The following is a 16153-nucleotide window of genomic DNA, read 5'->3' as shown; positions in this document are numbered from 1 at the left end:
AATATCTTTATATGTTTGATAAATATTTTTTACTAAAACACCAAAAATATTTTTAAACTATTAAAACATATATTTTTGTATAAAATTGACAAAAAAATCAACATGATTAATATAAAACTAGAGGAACAAAGAATTCATCATCATTTTTTCCTAAAATATGATCACCAATTGGAGCCTTAGTATTCTTATGTGCTGTTCAAAATATTGTCTTAATACTGTTAAGTTTTTGTGTGTTGTTACGTCTGGTCGATCATTAATTATCTAATTTTTCTGTTTTAGGACCACCGAAATAGGTTATTAACACAATAGGTGATCAATCGGCAGATGTTCAAATAAAAAGTTTGATAAGCAATTGGCTTAAGAAAGCTCCGTAGCCTCAAAAGACAGTCCTAATAACAAGAGATGGGATTTCGAAGAAGATCTCAGTCTACTGAAATAAAGCTGGACACAGTACTATGGTAATCTATCGCAAAAGTTCAAGTTAAGGAAAACTCTTCGGGGCTAAAGGAAAGTGGAGATGGAGAAGGTTTCTATCTCATATGGACATGGGCCAAGCACAAAGGGAAGCTAAGGAGAAGCTAAAAAGAGAGTTGCGGGAAAGGAAAATAAGAAAGAAAAGTAGAGGAGGAAAAAGCAATTGGAGAAATATGCAAGGAAAAAAGCGAATAGAATGGCAGAAAAGAAGCTTGCTGGTGGATTTCTTCCGAGCTATGCATGGTCCTTTGCTGATTCAGAGGCTACGAGTAACTGGCCCGAGAGATATCAAGTTATCTAGGCATACTCAGATCTATACTGCTCCTCTTTGTTTAAACGATTAAACTTTTGAAATTTTTATATTTTATGAAGAAAAGGAAGTTGTAGAGAAACATAAATAAGTTCTTGAATCCTTTTGCGTCTAGTGGCTGCTTCGATAGAGATCTATGCCAAACCATTTCTTAACTCCATTCCATTCAATTTTTTTTGGTATGTTGAGGAAGAGGAGATTATCCGTGCACGACACCATTTTCCGCGAGCAATCCTTGATGAATCCATCACATACAATCTCAACAATGATGCTCATGTGGAGGTGATTTTATCTAAACAATTACATTTACATCCATCATTATCTTCTTTAGTCCTGAATTTTGATTGTTTCATTCATGATACTTGGTATAAATTAAACTCTGCCCTGACTAATTTCATCTGTCCTCGGCAGATGTTAACTCTCTGAAACAACTTATCGCAATTTTCTATAGAAATGCAGTCTCAAGATCACAAACAAGAATTCGAACTCAAACTCGTTTATTGCTTTAGAAAACTCACTCAAAAACTAAATCTCTCAAATCTCACAACTCATAAGTTATGCTACACATTAGCATCTCCTTACATGTAATTCATAATTTCCTAATCCTATTAGATTTCCCGAACTACATAGGATTAGATAGCTTGCTTTTCAAGCTTCCTTCAACATTTTCTATCTCAAATGTTTATTTTCATCATTCTTAGAGCATTTTCTCCATTAACCTTAGTTTCTCTCTGATGCTAGGAAAATACTGAAGTGACTGAAAGCTGCGATTACTTTTGCACATGAACTATCACCTGCCTTTTTCAACCATTGAAGTTTTGCAACCAAGTCAGTGTATTACGCCTAATCAAAGAACGGATGCTACAATGTTAGACTTGTATTGTGGATGTGTAGCCATGTCAACTGGCCGGGGCCGGCTCAAACGTTTTACAGGCCCGGGGAAAAACTAAAAAAGTGACCATTAACTTCGACCAAAAAAAGTGATCATTAACATGTGAAACTGTAATGTTGATATTATAGCTACTAAGTAATATAAGGAAACAGTTTTCGTTTGAAAAGGTAAACATACCCATAAAATTAAAATAGTCTTGATTCTTTTATAGTTCAATACCAAAACAAAAACAGTCTTGGGAAATTAGAAAAATAAAATTGCTCAATACCAAAACAAAATAAGTGATACGTCCGTAATTCTTTATGCACATGTGTTTCTCTTATACTAATTGATAGTCCATACATGTATAAGTCATCTTACTTTATGCAAGAATCAAAGAACCAAAAAGAAAAAAAGAATCAATGATTTTTCTAGAAGATCAAGTGTAGAGAAAGCAAAAAATAGGATACTAAACAAAATAATAAGGACCACTTGCAAAAAATAACCAACGATGCAAGAGTCCTTGAAGAATCATCGATTTTGAGATCTTTTGAAATTGCATCGTCACTGGATATATGAACAATTTTTAGAAGATAATTTTTTTTTTTGATAAATATAATTATACCGAAAAATCACATTACGGCTAATTACTATTTAATGCTAATTATATTATTTTATTAGTTAATTATAATTTGTTTCCATAAATTTAGATTTGTAAATTTTTTCCATTAGTTTCGTTTTACAAAAAAGTAATAGTTTACAAAAAAAGCTATATTACAATTAAAAAAATTATGGGCCCACTGGGGCGATCGCACTACTGACACTTGGTCTTCAGCCGCCCCTGCAACTGGCTTATGCATGTGAGCACAGCTATCAGGGCTGAAACTTGTCACGGTGAGGCCTTTTCATAGCTAATGAGTTAATAACTTATCATTGTTGTAGTTAGCATCTCTTAAATGTCTAACCTTTGTTTTCTATGATCTCTCAAGAAATGAGCTGCTGACACGAACACGTATGCTTCGATTTGCGTTGGGATGGAAAATTCACAGTGCTTGGATTCCCGGCAAAAAAAATGAAAATGCTTTCTTTTTTTTTTACACCAAAAAAAAACATGCAGTTCAAAGCATAAAATATAACCACCCGGAAACAGAAGCAAGTTTTTCTTAGTATTTCTCTGTTATCCTCCTTTTTTTGGCCAATTTTTCCAGTTATCAATTGTTTTTTAGGTGAGAAACTAATCCGCAAAAGATTTCTGTTTTTGCCTTTATGGTGTTGGACCACCACCTAACTACTCACAAGGTGGTGGTCAGTACGGTGGCTCTGGAAGAGGTCAGAACCCAACTGGTGGTGCTAGAAACCAACAATATGGATGGCAACCGTAAAGACAGCTCAAAGACTCATATGGTGTGGTCTTGGTTTGATGTCTCCAAGGCAATTGTGATTCTTGTATTAATTCTTGTATTGAATTAAATTTTAATTCGGTTCGGTTATTGGTTAATTTCGGTTTTCAAAACTTTTTTTGAAAATAACCGATTTTTTTTTTGTTTTCGGTTAATTCCGGTCCAATTTTCCAAAAAAAAAAAACAGATTTTTTTGGTTTTTGATTTTCGGTTTTTCGATGTTTGTATCCTATGTTTGTATCCTTTCACACGACCAAGCTTTGTATTTCTCCCAACAACACAGCAAACCAAATTGGAATTTCAAAATCTTATTATTATTTTTTTATTGCAATCAGTTAACTGAAACAACTTGTTTCACAGACTATATGGTTGTGGAAAAACAAATGAGAGGAAGTAACTTGAGAGCAACAAGCCAGCTATTGTGCTGATTCCACCTTCATGACAACTTTCATGAACTCATACACAAAGTAACTAATCGCTGCCGAAGGTAAAACCTGCAATTACCAAGAGGATTAAGACATAATCTAAGAGATTATTAGTTAATGACTAGAATAAAAGGAAACATACCTGCAATAAGCTGGGAATCAAGCCAGCATATAACGCAGGAACACCTCCTTGCTCAATGATCTTCACACAAGTAGCCACTGTGCTCAACTTTCTCGCATGTGACTGCATTTGCAGATGCCTTCTCACAACTTCAAACGGATAAGTAGCTGCTTCCGAGCAAGCCCCAGCGATTGCTCCATACAACAAAGTTCTCATTGGACCAAGCTCCAGCTGATCGAAAGCGTTTAGCTCTTCACCTTCTTGTTTCATGTGTTCAAGACGTTTCTTACCTTCCGGTGTGTGAAGGTAAGCTGACTTCAAAATATCATAGACACCGTAGAACACAGCTCCCGCCGGAGCCATGCTAACGAGAGAAGGCACAAGACCTTTGTATAACGAGAAGAAACCTTCCGTTTGAATCATGTGACGGAACGCACCAACCACACCGCCTAATGCCTCTCCGCCAGGAGCCACCATAACCGTTCTTATCTGCAAATTCAAGTGCTAAAAAACCTCAGGAATAGTCCAAACAAGCTCAAGGTAAGTCTGTTGTTGTGATTCTAACTTACGGTATCAAGTGGTAGACAGAGCAAACTAGCTGTAACTCCAGCAGCTGCACCGGCCACAAACCTCTCGAAGTTAGTGGTTTCTTCGTTTCCAGACAATCTCAGAAGCTGGCCTCTATATGTATCATATGCATAGAAGTTAATAGACTTGAAAGGAGCGGTTCGGAGAATATTAACCAAGTTCCCTTTCCAGAATCCTCTAACTCCTTCAGTGGTAGCAATCCTCTGAATGAGTCCAAGAAGATTCCTTTGCTCTCCACGGACAATGTACTCTAGCTTCATCCGCTCAAGAGGTGCAATGCAAGTTCTGCTCAAACCAAAACCCTAAAACCCAATGAGCCACCAAACTTCAACAACCAAATCAATACAAAGATCTCATATAAGCATTTCAGTAAGTAGCACTTGAAAGTCTACAACTTTAGACTAACTAATGAATCCCTATGATAACAAAACTATTACCTTGAAACCATGGCTGCAAAAGCTCCAGCCCATAAATGCTTGGTGGTGTTGAGAGCTCCTGATCCATTCTCCTTCAGCGGAGGAGACTTGTACACGTGTTGACCATTATACCCTTCACCACCTTCTTCGTCTTCCTCGCCATTACTCTCATTTATAGATAAACTGACTGACGAAAACAGAGGTCCTCCTCTGTTCCCGTTTCGTCTCCTAAGCTTCAAAGCACTCGACTTTCGGACAAAGAGACACGAACTGACTGAACAGCTCTTAGAGGAGACAAAGGAGACGGACGAGGAAGGAAGAGATTCGTCGAGAAACAATCCCCCTAGGATTTGATTTTGACGATCGAGATCCGACGATTCTGATCTGATTGCCTCAGCAATCCATCGATCAAGGCCACGCATTTCAAAGGGTCTTCGATTGGAGACAGAAAAAATTAAGAAAGAAAGTCGGAAACTTTCAGAAGAACAGAATCGATCGGAAGAGAGACGAATCCCTAATATAGAGTGCTCTACTTTAATCCTCCTCCTCAGCTACTCACTAACATCGTTCTCCCCGCAAAAGAGAATATATTAAGACAGGTAGGTTTTGGTGAACATGTGCACTTTATATAAATGGTGTCATGTCACACTAATACAAAGTGGTGGTATCTAGTACTAAAAACAATTGTCATCATTATTAAGCTGGTTTATGTTTTGTTTACTGTTACTCATTAATCTTTCATCCATAGATGTTTTTTTTTTTTTTGAGAAATTCATCCATAGATGTTATCCCATTGTATAAATATAATGTTAGGAGCAACAATATCTTATTTCTTTTCCTAGAAAAAAAATTGATTTAACAAGAACAGTTTTAATATTCTGAAAACAATATTAATCAGATACCAAAGAGAAGTAAGATCAATGCAGAAGTTAATGGCCGTTGTTGACATGTTGTCCGAAGTTAGCCTATTTACATTTATGATTTATCCTCTTTTCAATTCTAGTTCGGTTTTTAAAAAAATTTCCCGGTTTAGTTTTAAGGTTAATAGCTGATCAATGAGTCAATGAAGGGCTAAAAGCTACAACAACCATGGAAGAATTTTGTTTTTATTTGTTGGGATAAAATAAACATAAATGTCACAGTTGAAATTTTTCTCCGGTTTAGTTTTGATTAGTAGCTGTCGACCAATGAGTCAAGGAATAGCTAAAATCTACAACAACTAGCTAGCAACAACCATGGAAGAAACATTATAGAGTGCCGGGACAGAATAGCCTAGTGGTAACACTAGAGTGAACTGGATCCCAAGGCACCTGGGTTCGAGTCCTCTGGGATTCCGGAGACCGCCCGTGACCAAAAAAAAAAAAAAAGCAAAAGCAAGACCTGAGAAGATGTCTTCATCGCACAACAACAAAAAAACATCATCTTCCACTCCTCCATCTTCCCAACAACCCAACTCATCCGTTGTTGACCACAACCAAGATGCTGAAGTGAAGCTCACGGAGACGGGCAGCTATATATGTTTAGTGTGCGGCAGAAGATTTATAAGAGAAATTGATCGAAATCTTCAAAGGAGTGTACACATCGTTTCATATAAACAATTTCGAAACTGAGGAGAAGTGGAAATGCGAGTAATGCTATAAGCGTTACGATCAACTAATGATACCATCTTCCTATATCACTACAAGAAAACACGCCGAATTCCGACGGAGGTTCCGACGGACATCAATGTCGTCGGACGTTTGTGACGGATTACCGACCAATTTCCGACGAAATCCAAAAAATTGAAGTCGTCGGAATTCCGTCGGCCATTTCCGACGGAATTCCGACGAAACAAGGGTCGTCGGAATTTTCCGACGACTTTTCGACGACATTCCGATAAAAAATGTAACCGTTGTAGTCGTCGGTATATTCCGACGAATTTCCAACGACATTCCGATTAACAGTAAAGTCGTCGGAATTCCGTCGGAATTTTCCGACGAATTTCCGACGAACCATGTGACCGTTGCCGATAAATATATATGACCGTTGTATAGCCGTTTGAGATTGGACAATACCGACGGAATTCCGACGGACTGCTTTACATCCGTCGGAATTTCGTCGGAAAGTCGTCGGAGGGCCGTAAGCAATTTCCTATAAATACAACCCCTCCCCATTCAACTCATTCACACTTCATTCTCTCTTCATTCTCTTTAGTCATAACAATTCCGTGAAAATCATGTCTTCAGAAGTTTATTATCGTTCGTGGATGGATAAACCTCATTTGGATCCAAACACCAATTTGCTTACGGAAGAATACGTTCAAGGGATTGGAGAATTCATGAGGCTTGTTCAACAGCAACCGGATGCAAAAAGTGGTATGTTAAGATGTCCCTGCTCTTCTTGCAATAATAATAAGGTTATAAAAGAATTTGATGTTTGGACTCATTTGTATATGAAAGGGTTTTCACGTAATTATAAAGTTTGGTACCTTCATGGGGAAACTGGTTATGAATATGGTAGTACTAGCGAACCTCAGCCTGTTAGTGAACTTCAGCCTGATATTAGGTTAGAAGAATCTAGAACGGATATAGATTATGGTGTAGGTACTGAGCAGATGGTACATGATCATTATAGAGGGGAAGAACCAAATCCCGAATCTAGGAGATTTTTTGACATGTTGGATGCAGGAAAACAACCTTTGTATCAAAATTGTAGAGATGGTCATTCAGTCTTATCATCTGCAACTAGATTAATGGGTATTAAGACAGACTATAATTTGGCTGAAGAATGTATGGATGCGATTACTGATTTTGTCAAAGGTATTCTACCTGAGGATAACCTTGCACCGGGTTCATACTACGAGGTTCAGAAACTTGTTGCCGGTCTTCAACTACCGTATGAAGTGATAGATGTATGTATTGACAACTGCATGATCTACTGGAGAGCGGATGAGACACGGAATGTATGCAAATTTTGTGGGAAACCTCGTTATCAGGAGACGAGGGGAAGAGTTCTGATCCCATTCAAAAGAATGTGGTATTTGCCTTTGACGGAAAGATTGAAGAGGTTGTATCAGTGTGAGCGCACAACAAAAGCAATGAGATGGCATGCAGAGCATTCCACAAATGGTGAGATTAGACATCCTTCAGATGCGAAGGCTTGGAAACATTTCCAGTCAACATATCCAGAATTTGCGGAAGAGAGAAGAAATGTTTATCTTGGATTATCTACTGATGGTTTCAGCCCATTTGGAAAGCATGGAAGACAATATTCTCTATGGCCAGTTATTGTGACACCGTACAACTTACGGCCGAGCTTGTGCATGCGACGAGAGTTTTTGTTTCTCTCAATTCTCGTCCCCGGGCCAGATCATCCTAAAAGATCACTAGATGTGTTTCTTCAACCACTGATATATGAGTTGCAACAACTATGGGCGCATGGTTTTGAGACATACGATGTTTCGTGCAAAGAAAACTTTCAGATGCGGGCAGTACTTATGTGGACAATAAGTGACTTTCCAGCATATGGTATGTTATCTGGATGGACAACACATGGGAGGCTATCATGTCCATATTGTCAAGATGACACAGATGCTTTCCAACTAAAGAACGGAAGGAAAACGTGTTGGTTTGACTGTCACAGACGATTTCTACCACCTGATCATCCATACCGCAGGAGTAAGACTTCGTTTACGAAGAACAAGCAGGTGTTTGATGGTCCACCTGAGGAAGTTAGTGGGAAAGATTTGTTGAAGCAGTTTAGGTATTTTGATGCAGAAAGGACGCCAGATGTAGGTGGACATGAAAACATTCGAGTCAATGCGGTTGGAGAGCTACATAACTGGCACAAAAAGAGTATTTTCTGGGATCTGCCATATTGGGAGAGTCATCTATTGCGGCATAATTTAGATGTCATGCATATTGAGAAGAACTTCTTCGATAATCTGATGAACACAGTCCTTAACATCCAAGGTAAAACGAAGGATAATTTGAAGTCAAGGTTGGATTTAGTCGATATTTGTGATCGTTCTGAACTTCACGTTGATGAGAACGGTACGGCCCCTTTTCCCATTTATCGGCTGGATGGTGCTAGAAAAGAAGAGTTCTTTGATTGGATTACAGATAAAGTGAAATTTTCTGACGGATATGCATCAAATTTGGGGAACTGCGTTGATAGAAGCGAAGGAAAGTTTACTGGCTTGAAGAGTCATGATTGTCATGTAATTATGCAGTGCCTCCTTTCGTTTGCTTTTTCAGCATTATTGCCACGTAATGTTCATGAAGCAATTGCAGGTATATTATATTTTTACAATTTAATTTATTTTTATATTTAACAATTATGCTTATAAAAACTTAATACTTACGAAAATTATGTCTTTTATCTATGTATGGATTAGTGTTTTCTACCGCGACTTATGCAGCAGAGTAGTGACTGCAGAGTGTATTAATAATTTGAAGACAAATGCACCAGTCAGCATGTGCAACCTTGAGAAGATATTTCCTCCATCATTCTTTGATGTAATGGAACATCTTGCTATTCATCTCGCAAGAGAATTGGAACTTGGTGGTCCGGTGCAGTACAGATGGATGTATATTTTTGAGCGTTATATGCATCATCTGAAGAAGATGGTCAAAAATCAAAGCAGGGTGGAAGGATCTATAGTGGCACAGGTGATCAATGAAGAAACTGCAATCTTTGCTGAAAATTATTTTCCACCAGAAGTGCATACAAAACACCGAAGACCTGCTCGGCATGATGATAGAGGGGAGAGAGCAACATATCATGTTACTGTCCCAAGCATGTTCAAGGAAATAGGACGACTTAGTGGAAAATTCACGAAGCGGAGACTTACGGACACTGAGCACGCTCATTTGCAAACATATTTGCTCACCAACTGTGAAGATGTTCTACAATATGAGAGGTAAAAATATTTATTCATTTATTGTTAGATTAATATTCAATAAATTTATTTCATATTGATAATATTTTTGTATATAGTGTATATATGGCGGAGTTGCGTATGACTCACAGGCATGCAACAGAAGATGAGCTTCGACAACTTAGAGATAACGGATTTGCTGCGTGGCTTCGTAGTTATGTGAGTCATATATCATATTACCCTATGCAAATGATTAGTTTAAATTTAATATAAACTAATTAACTTTTCAATCATATATGTTTTTAATTTATAGGTGAATGATGGTTTGGCCAGAGGTCTTGTGTTCGATGATTGGATACGCGAATTTGTGCAGGAACCAAACTATGTGGTCAAATCATATCCTAAATTTTGTACGCGAGGATATGCATTCACAAGGAAAGGTCATTCTAAGACAACATATGATGCTGGTGTTTCATCTTCTTCCGGTGACGATGTCTACTACGGCAACATAAAAGAAATATTGGAAATCCAATTTCCTGGAATGGTTGGATTGCGTTGTGTAGTATTCTATTGTGATTGGTATGACACCACCCCAGATAGAGGAGTGAAGATTGATGCGTTTGGTGTTACATCAGTTCATTCGCGGCGGAAACTTCAATATTATGATCCCTTCATTCTTGGTTCGCAAGCTGATCAGGTATGTCAATCTATTCATAATTTTTTACCAATATAATTAATTAATGTTATATATTTTACTAATACTTGTATAATTGATATGTATAGGTGTGCTACATCAGTTACCCTCGGGTTACGTACAGAGACGATCCATGGGTTACTGTAACGCAAATCAACTCAAGAGGACGAGTGGATGGAACTTCTGATGATGATGAACCATTGCAACCAGAGTCTACCAGCAACGCCCAGGCAGTTGAAGATTTAGAAAATGTTCAACTCGTTGAGAATTTGACTGTGTTTGGACATGATGCTGTCGTACATTCGGAGCCAGAAGCCGAGGTTGGGGAGTTTGATGAAGATTCAGAAGATTCTGATTAGTTTTTTTTTTTTTTTATTGGTCCGTCGGAAATCCCTCGCAATATACCGACGACATAGCGACGACATTGGGTTTCATTGAAATTTGGAAAGGTCGTCGGTAATTCGTCGGAATATACCGATGACATTCCGACGAACTGGACAAGTTCGTCGGAATGTCGTCGATATATTCCGACGAATTACCGACGACATGTGTTTCTAAAAAATTTCAATCATAAAAATCTATAAATTTAGATGCCAAAACTATGAAAATAACACATAATAAGTGTTTAGTATAGTATTAGATCGCAACCGTTCAAATATAACAACTCATTAAAATATTTATGTATGCATATCATTGTTTTCATAACATCTCATCTTAACATTATATACTTATACAATCATATTCATATAAGCTTACACTACAAAAAATGTTGTTGTGTAAAATCGTGTTATAAAACATTTTTATTGTTAAATCTTTATGCAAATACTATATATATTATCAAAGATTTGGATTTTGCATTTAGAAACTTGAAATCAACACCCTAAACACTAAGTCGTCGGAATTCCGTCGGAATATACTGACGGACACATTCCGTCGGAATATACTGACGGACACATTCCGTCGGAAATTCAATTTGCCCGGGAGAACCAAACCGCTTGAAAATTTTCGCGAATCGGCATTTGGTATATTTTAATTATACCGACGGAATTCCGACGAACCCGTGTCCGTCGGAATCTTCAGATATAATAACCCTCCTTCTTCCTTCTTCGTTATTTCCGCCTCTCTCTCTCTAAATTCCTCTCTCTACACCGGCGATTCCTCCCTCTACACCGGCGATTCCTCCCCCAAACCCTAAATCATGTAAGAATCATCCCAAACCTTCTTTAATCTCAATTGTTTAGGGTTTTGGAAGGTAGATCTCGGATTTTAGGTTGTTTGATTGATAGTTTAGGTTATATAAGTTATGATTGTTGTTTGGATTGTTGTTTTAGTTTTTTTTGGAACATTTTTTTTTATTTTTAAAAACGTTTTTTTTTATTTTTAAAAACGTTTTTTAATTTTTAAAAACGTTTTTTGATTTTTTAAAACGTTTTTTTTTTTTTAAAAACGTTTTTCAAGTTTCCAGTAATGAAATATATATAATAAAACGTTTTTAAATTTTTTTAAAAATATTTAACAACATTTTTCTATATTTATAATTTTTTTTATAATTTTGTATACATATATATATATATAAATCATGTATAATAAAAAATTTAAAATTTTTTATAATTTTTTATAAGTTTCCACTAATAAACTATGTATAATAAAACGTTTTTTAAAAAAATTTATAAATGTTTAACAACATTTTTCTTCATTTATAAATTTTTTATAATTGTGTATACATATATATATATATATATATAAATCATGTATAATAAAAAATTTTAAATTTTTTTTATTATTTTTAATAAGTTTCTAGTAATAAACTATGTATAATAAAAGGTTTAATAGTTTTTTTTAAAACGTTTATAAAACCTTTTGTAAATATATAAATGAAAACATTAAAAATAGAAATGATTTGAAAATATGTTTGATGTATTAATTTTTTTTTTAGGGCCGAGGATGAACCCCGCCCCGCAGCCCGTCTTCGACGTAGTTCGGTGAGCAGTTCCCGTGCATCGGGATCGTCTCATGACTCGGTTCCCGCATATATTCCCGCTCCAGCTCCCGCTGCCCCTCACGCTGCTGCTCAACAGGATCCGGGGGTCATGCCGGTTCATCTATTGGTTCAACAACCAGGTCGAGAGCATCTCCCAGTTCTCCAACCCAACCCACGACGAGGCCATAGCACTTGGTTAGTATTTTTTTTATTTGTACCGTTATGTTTTTTTCCTTTAATTAACTTGCTAACTTGTATTTTTTTAAACGGTTCACCAAGTCGAAAAATGGCATTAGCCGGAGCATCAACCAGATGATGTACTCCATGCTCCGTTTTGGATATCCAAAGTGGAGTGTGATCCCTTCCGACGAACGAGAGTTATGGTTTCGTCAGTTTGCGGTATAGGAACTTTTCATTTTTTTTAAGTTTTTATATTTTTTTAAATATATTTACTTATTAAATTGTGTTTTTTTTGTAGCAAGAGTTCAACTGGCACTCCGATCTTACGGAAACAGTCCGTAAGAAATTCAACGAAAAGGCCATGGACTCTTATACAAAGCAGATAAACGCGTGGAAGACAGTTTGGCAGAAGAACAAGAGGCCACGGTTCATCAACGGGACGGTGTGGGAGCAGTTGATAGCTCATTGGGAGAAGGAAGAAACTGCAGAGACGTCTTCTAGGAACTCCAAGAACCGGAAGAGCGATCGTGGCGGGAAAGGTATGTATGTGCACAACCTCGGCGCTTGCTCTATGTCTACTAAGGAGGATGAACTAGTAAGTTTTTTATTATTATTTATCTTTATATTTTTTAAATAAATATTTTATATATTCTTTGGCTAATAATGGCGGTTTTTTTAGATCGAAGCAAATGACGGTAATCCCGTTGATCGTCTCCAACTCATTAAGGTGGCTCACACTAACAAGACGACGGGTCAAATTCAGGACCCCGTGATCAAAGGTGTCGTTGATTTGGTGGAAGCTGAAATAGTATCTCAATCTCAGCCTCTCTCTGATGACGGCGATTCTACGGGAGCTTCAACCAACTTGTCTCTATTGCAAATAAATGAGATGGTTGAAAATGTAATTTTTTTATTAATATATTTTTTTATAATGTCGATTACTAACTTGTCCCTATTTACTAACTTTAAATATTTTTGTAGGCGGTTCCTGAAAGGAAAGGAGGCCGTTTAGTTGGGTTGGCCCGCCGTGCTTCTTCGTATCCGGCATCTTCTTGGCAAGCTCCGTATGCCGATCCCATGATTCTCGAGGAGCTACATGACAAAGATGAACGGATTGGGGCATTGGAGGAGCAGAACACCATTATCCTTTCGGAGAATGCCACTATCCGTTCGGAGAATGCCACTATCCTTGCTGAGTTGGCATCCCAGAAGAAGTTCAACACCGAGATAATGCAGAAGCTAGATCGTTTGATGTCTTCGAGTTCATCTTAGTTTTTTCGGCTTTTTAAAACTTTCTGAATGTTTTTTTTTCTATTTCGGTTTGTATGAATTTTAAACTTTCTGAATGTTTTTTTTCTATTTCGGTTTGTATGAATTTAAATTATATAATATTATTAGTTTTAAATTTCTGATTTTTTTAATTTATTAATATAAAAAAATATATAAAAATGCAAAATTAATTCGTTTTTAAAATTGGTATATTCCGACGAACTTTGGGCGTCGGACTATACCGACGGACAAATATCCGTAGGAATTTACCGACGAACCAATTTCCGTCGGAATATACCGACGAACAAATATCAGTCGGTATATTCCGACGACCAATGTCCGTCGGTATATTCCGACGCCCAAAGTTCGTCGGAATACACCGAGGAATCCACTACGTCGGAATTGTCTGAGGAACGTTCTCCATCGGTACATAGTTTTCCGATGAACTCTGGTCTCGTGTGTCCGCATCGTAATATCGTCGGAAGTTCGTCAGAATGACGTTTCTCGGTATTCGTCAGAAAGTCGTCGGAAGTTCTGACGAAATTCCGACAAATTTTTTTTTCCGACAAAACGATACCGACGGACAGGTTCGTCGGAAATTCGTCGAAATCGGTCTATTCCGACGAATTTCTGATGATTTCGGTCATCAGAATCTCCCTGTTTTCTTGTAGTGTATAAACAACTATGTTACCGTCTTTCTTTTGGTTTCTTTCAAATATTATTTGTACCGTGTCTTTCTCGATGTGACTGTCGTATCATCTTTTCTATATAAACTATACCGTCTTTTCTTTTCTACATGCACCAAATCGAAGAAGCGATTGAGAAGAAGTTACATTATCATATTTTACAAATTTTGAACGTTTTTGAGAAGAAGCACCAGAACAAAAATTGTAACATGTCGCTCAAGTGCAAGCTAGAGAGAGATTTGCTATAATTCAGTTGTATTGTATTAATCAGGGGAACTACCTCAATTCTATGTAACGCCGATGTTATCTTAAATTTGATTAATAGCTGACCAATACGTCAATGAAGGGGTAGAAGCTACAACAACTAGCTAGCAACAACCATGAAAGAATTTCCTTGTTTTTAAATGATGGGATAAAATTAAAAAAAAATGATTAGGATAGCACTAAAAAAATTTTTGTCACAAATATAGCATCTAAAAATAAAAATGACCAAAATAACACTTAATATTTTATCAAAAGAAATAAATATACACTTATACCTTAATTAATTTAGACATTAGGATTTAGAGTCAATGGGTGGGGTTTAGGATTTAGGATTTAGGGTTTAGAGTGTAGAGTTTAGAGCTTAGGGTTTAGAGTTTAGGGGTGGGGTTTAGGGTTTAGGGTTTAGAGTTAAGGGGTGAGGTTTAGGATTTAGGGTTTAGAGTTAAGGGGTGGGGTTTAGAATTTAGGGTTTAGAATTTAGGGTTTAGGGTTTAGAGTTTAGGGTTTAGAGTTTAGGTTTTAGGGTTTGGAGTTGGAGAGTTGGGTTTTGGGATAAGATTTCAAATTTTGAAAAATAAAAAAATTTTAAATTTTTCAAAAGATAAAATGCTATTTTGGTCATTTTAGTTTTTGAGGGCTATTTTTGTGACATAAACTTAGAAATGTGCTATTTTGGAGATTTGCCCTAAAATAAATATAAATGTCATAATTTAAATTTCTCTCTGATTTAGTTTTGATTAATAGCTGACCAATGAGTCAATGATCATGAGTTAAAAACCCCAAAACGCATTTTTCACGCCAAAACCCCAAAACGCATTTTCCCGCTAAAACCGCAAAAACGAGTTTTTCCGCCAAAACCGCAAAAACGCGTTTTTCCGCCAAAACCGCAAAAACGAGTTTTTCCGCCAAAACCGCAAAAACGCGTTTTCCGCCAAAACCGGAAAAACGCGTTTTCTCGCCAAAACCGCAAAAACGCGTTTTCCCGCCAAAACCGCAAAAACGAGTTTTTCCGCCAAAACCGTAAAAACGCGTTTTCTCGCCAAAACCGCAAAAACGCGTTTTCCCGCCAAAACCGCAAAAACGCGTTTTCCCGCCAAAACCGCAAAACGCGTTTTCTCGCCAAAACCGCAAAAACGCGTTTTCCTGCCAAAACCGCAAAAACTCGTTTTCCCGCCAAAACCGCAAAAGCATGTTTTCCCGCCAAAATCGTAAAAATGTGTTTTCCTCCAAAAACGCAAAATGCGTTTTCCCGCCAAAAACGCATTTTCCCGACAAAACTGCAAAAACGCGTTTTTCCGCCAAAATCGCAAAAATGCGTTTTTCCGCAAAAATCGCAAAAATGTGGTTCCCTCCAAAACCGCAAAAACTTGTTTTCTCGCCAAAACCAAAAATTTGTATTTTTCCGCCAAAACAGAAAAATGTCGTTTTCCCGCCAGAACCGAAAAATCTTGTTTTTAGCCAAAACATAAAAAATGTGTTTTCTCGCTAAAACCGTAAAAACTTGTTTTTCCGCCCAAACCGTAAATAATTAAATGTAATATAGTTAAAATTAATATTAAACATATGATTAAATCAACACAAGGATATTTCAATAATTTCTTTACTAAGATCCATTT

General features: G+C 36.9%; 1 protein-coding gene across 2 annotated transcripts; it reads right to left on the bottom strand.

Moving 5' to 3' along the window:
* Positions 1–3347: 3347 nt before the first annotated feature.
* Positions 3348–5211, bottom strand: LOC106433488 (probable mitochondrial adenine nucleotide transporter BTL3). Of its 2 annotated transcripts, none has more exons than XM_013874311.3 (4): positions 4627–5211; positions 4171–4474; positions 3623–4090; positions 3348–3549 (listed from the first exon to the last, which is right to left on the bottom strand). In XM_013874311.3, exons 1-4 carry the CDS (start codon positions 5025–5027, stop codon positions 3472–3474), a joined length of 1251 nt encoding a protein of 416 aa, XP_013729765.1. In that variant the 5' UTR covers positions 5028–5211; the 3' UTR covers positions 3348–3471. The 2 variants fall into 2 exon arrangements, with proteins under 2 accessions (XP_013729765.1, XP_022567700.1); XM_022711979.2 differs by having other exon boundaries at positions 4171–4491; positions 4627–5207.
* Positions 5212–16153: the final 10942 nt, after the last annotated feature.

This window comes from Brassica napus, chromosome C3 (assembly GCF_020379485.1).
Source record: "Brassica napus cultivar Da-Ae chromosome C3, Da-Ae, whole genome shotgun sequence".
NCBI classification, from domain to species: Eukaryota; Viridiplantae; Streptophyta; class Magnoliopsida; order Brassicales; family Brassicaceae; genus Brassica; species Brassica napus.
The sequence above is the reverse complement of the archived record's forward strand: the minus strand, read 5'-3'. Positions and strand labels throughout refer to the sequence as shown.

What these genes read in the sequence shown, in the direction of transcription:
- LOC106433488 (XM_013874311.3), bottom strand. Translation starts at nt 5,027, where the DNA reads ATGCGTGGCCTTGATCGATGGATTGCTGAGGCAATCAGATCAGAATCG. An exon ending in TTTGCAGCCATGGTTTCAAG is followed by an intron (nt 4,475 to 4,626) that starts GTAATAGTTTTG and finishes TGGTTTGAGCAG; the next exon opens with AACTTGCATTGCACCTCTTG. An exon ending in TCTGTCTACCACTTGATACC is followed by an intron (nt 4,091 to 4,170) that starts GTAAGTTAGAAT and finishes TTGAATTTGCAG; the next exon opens with ATAAGAACGGTTATGGTGGC.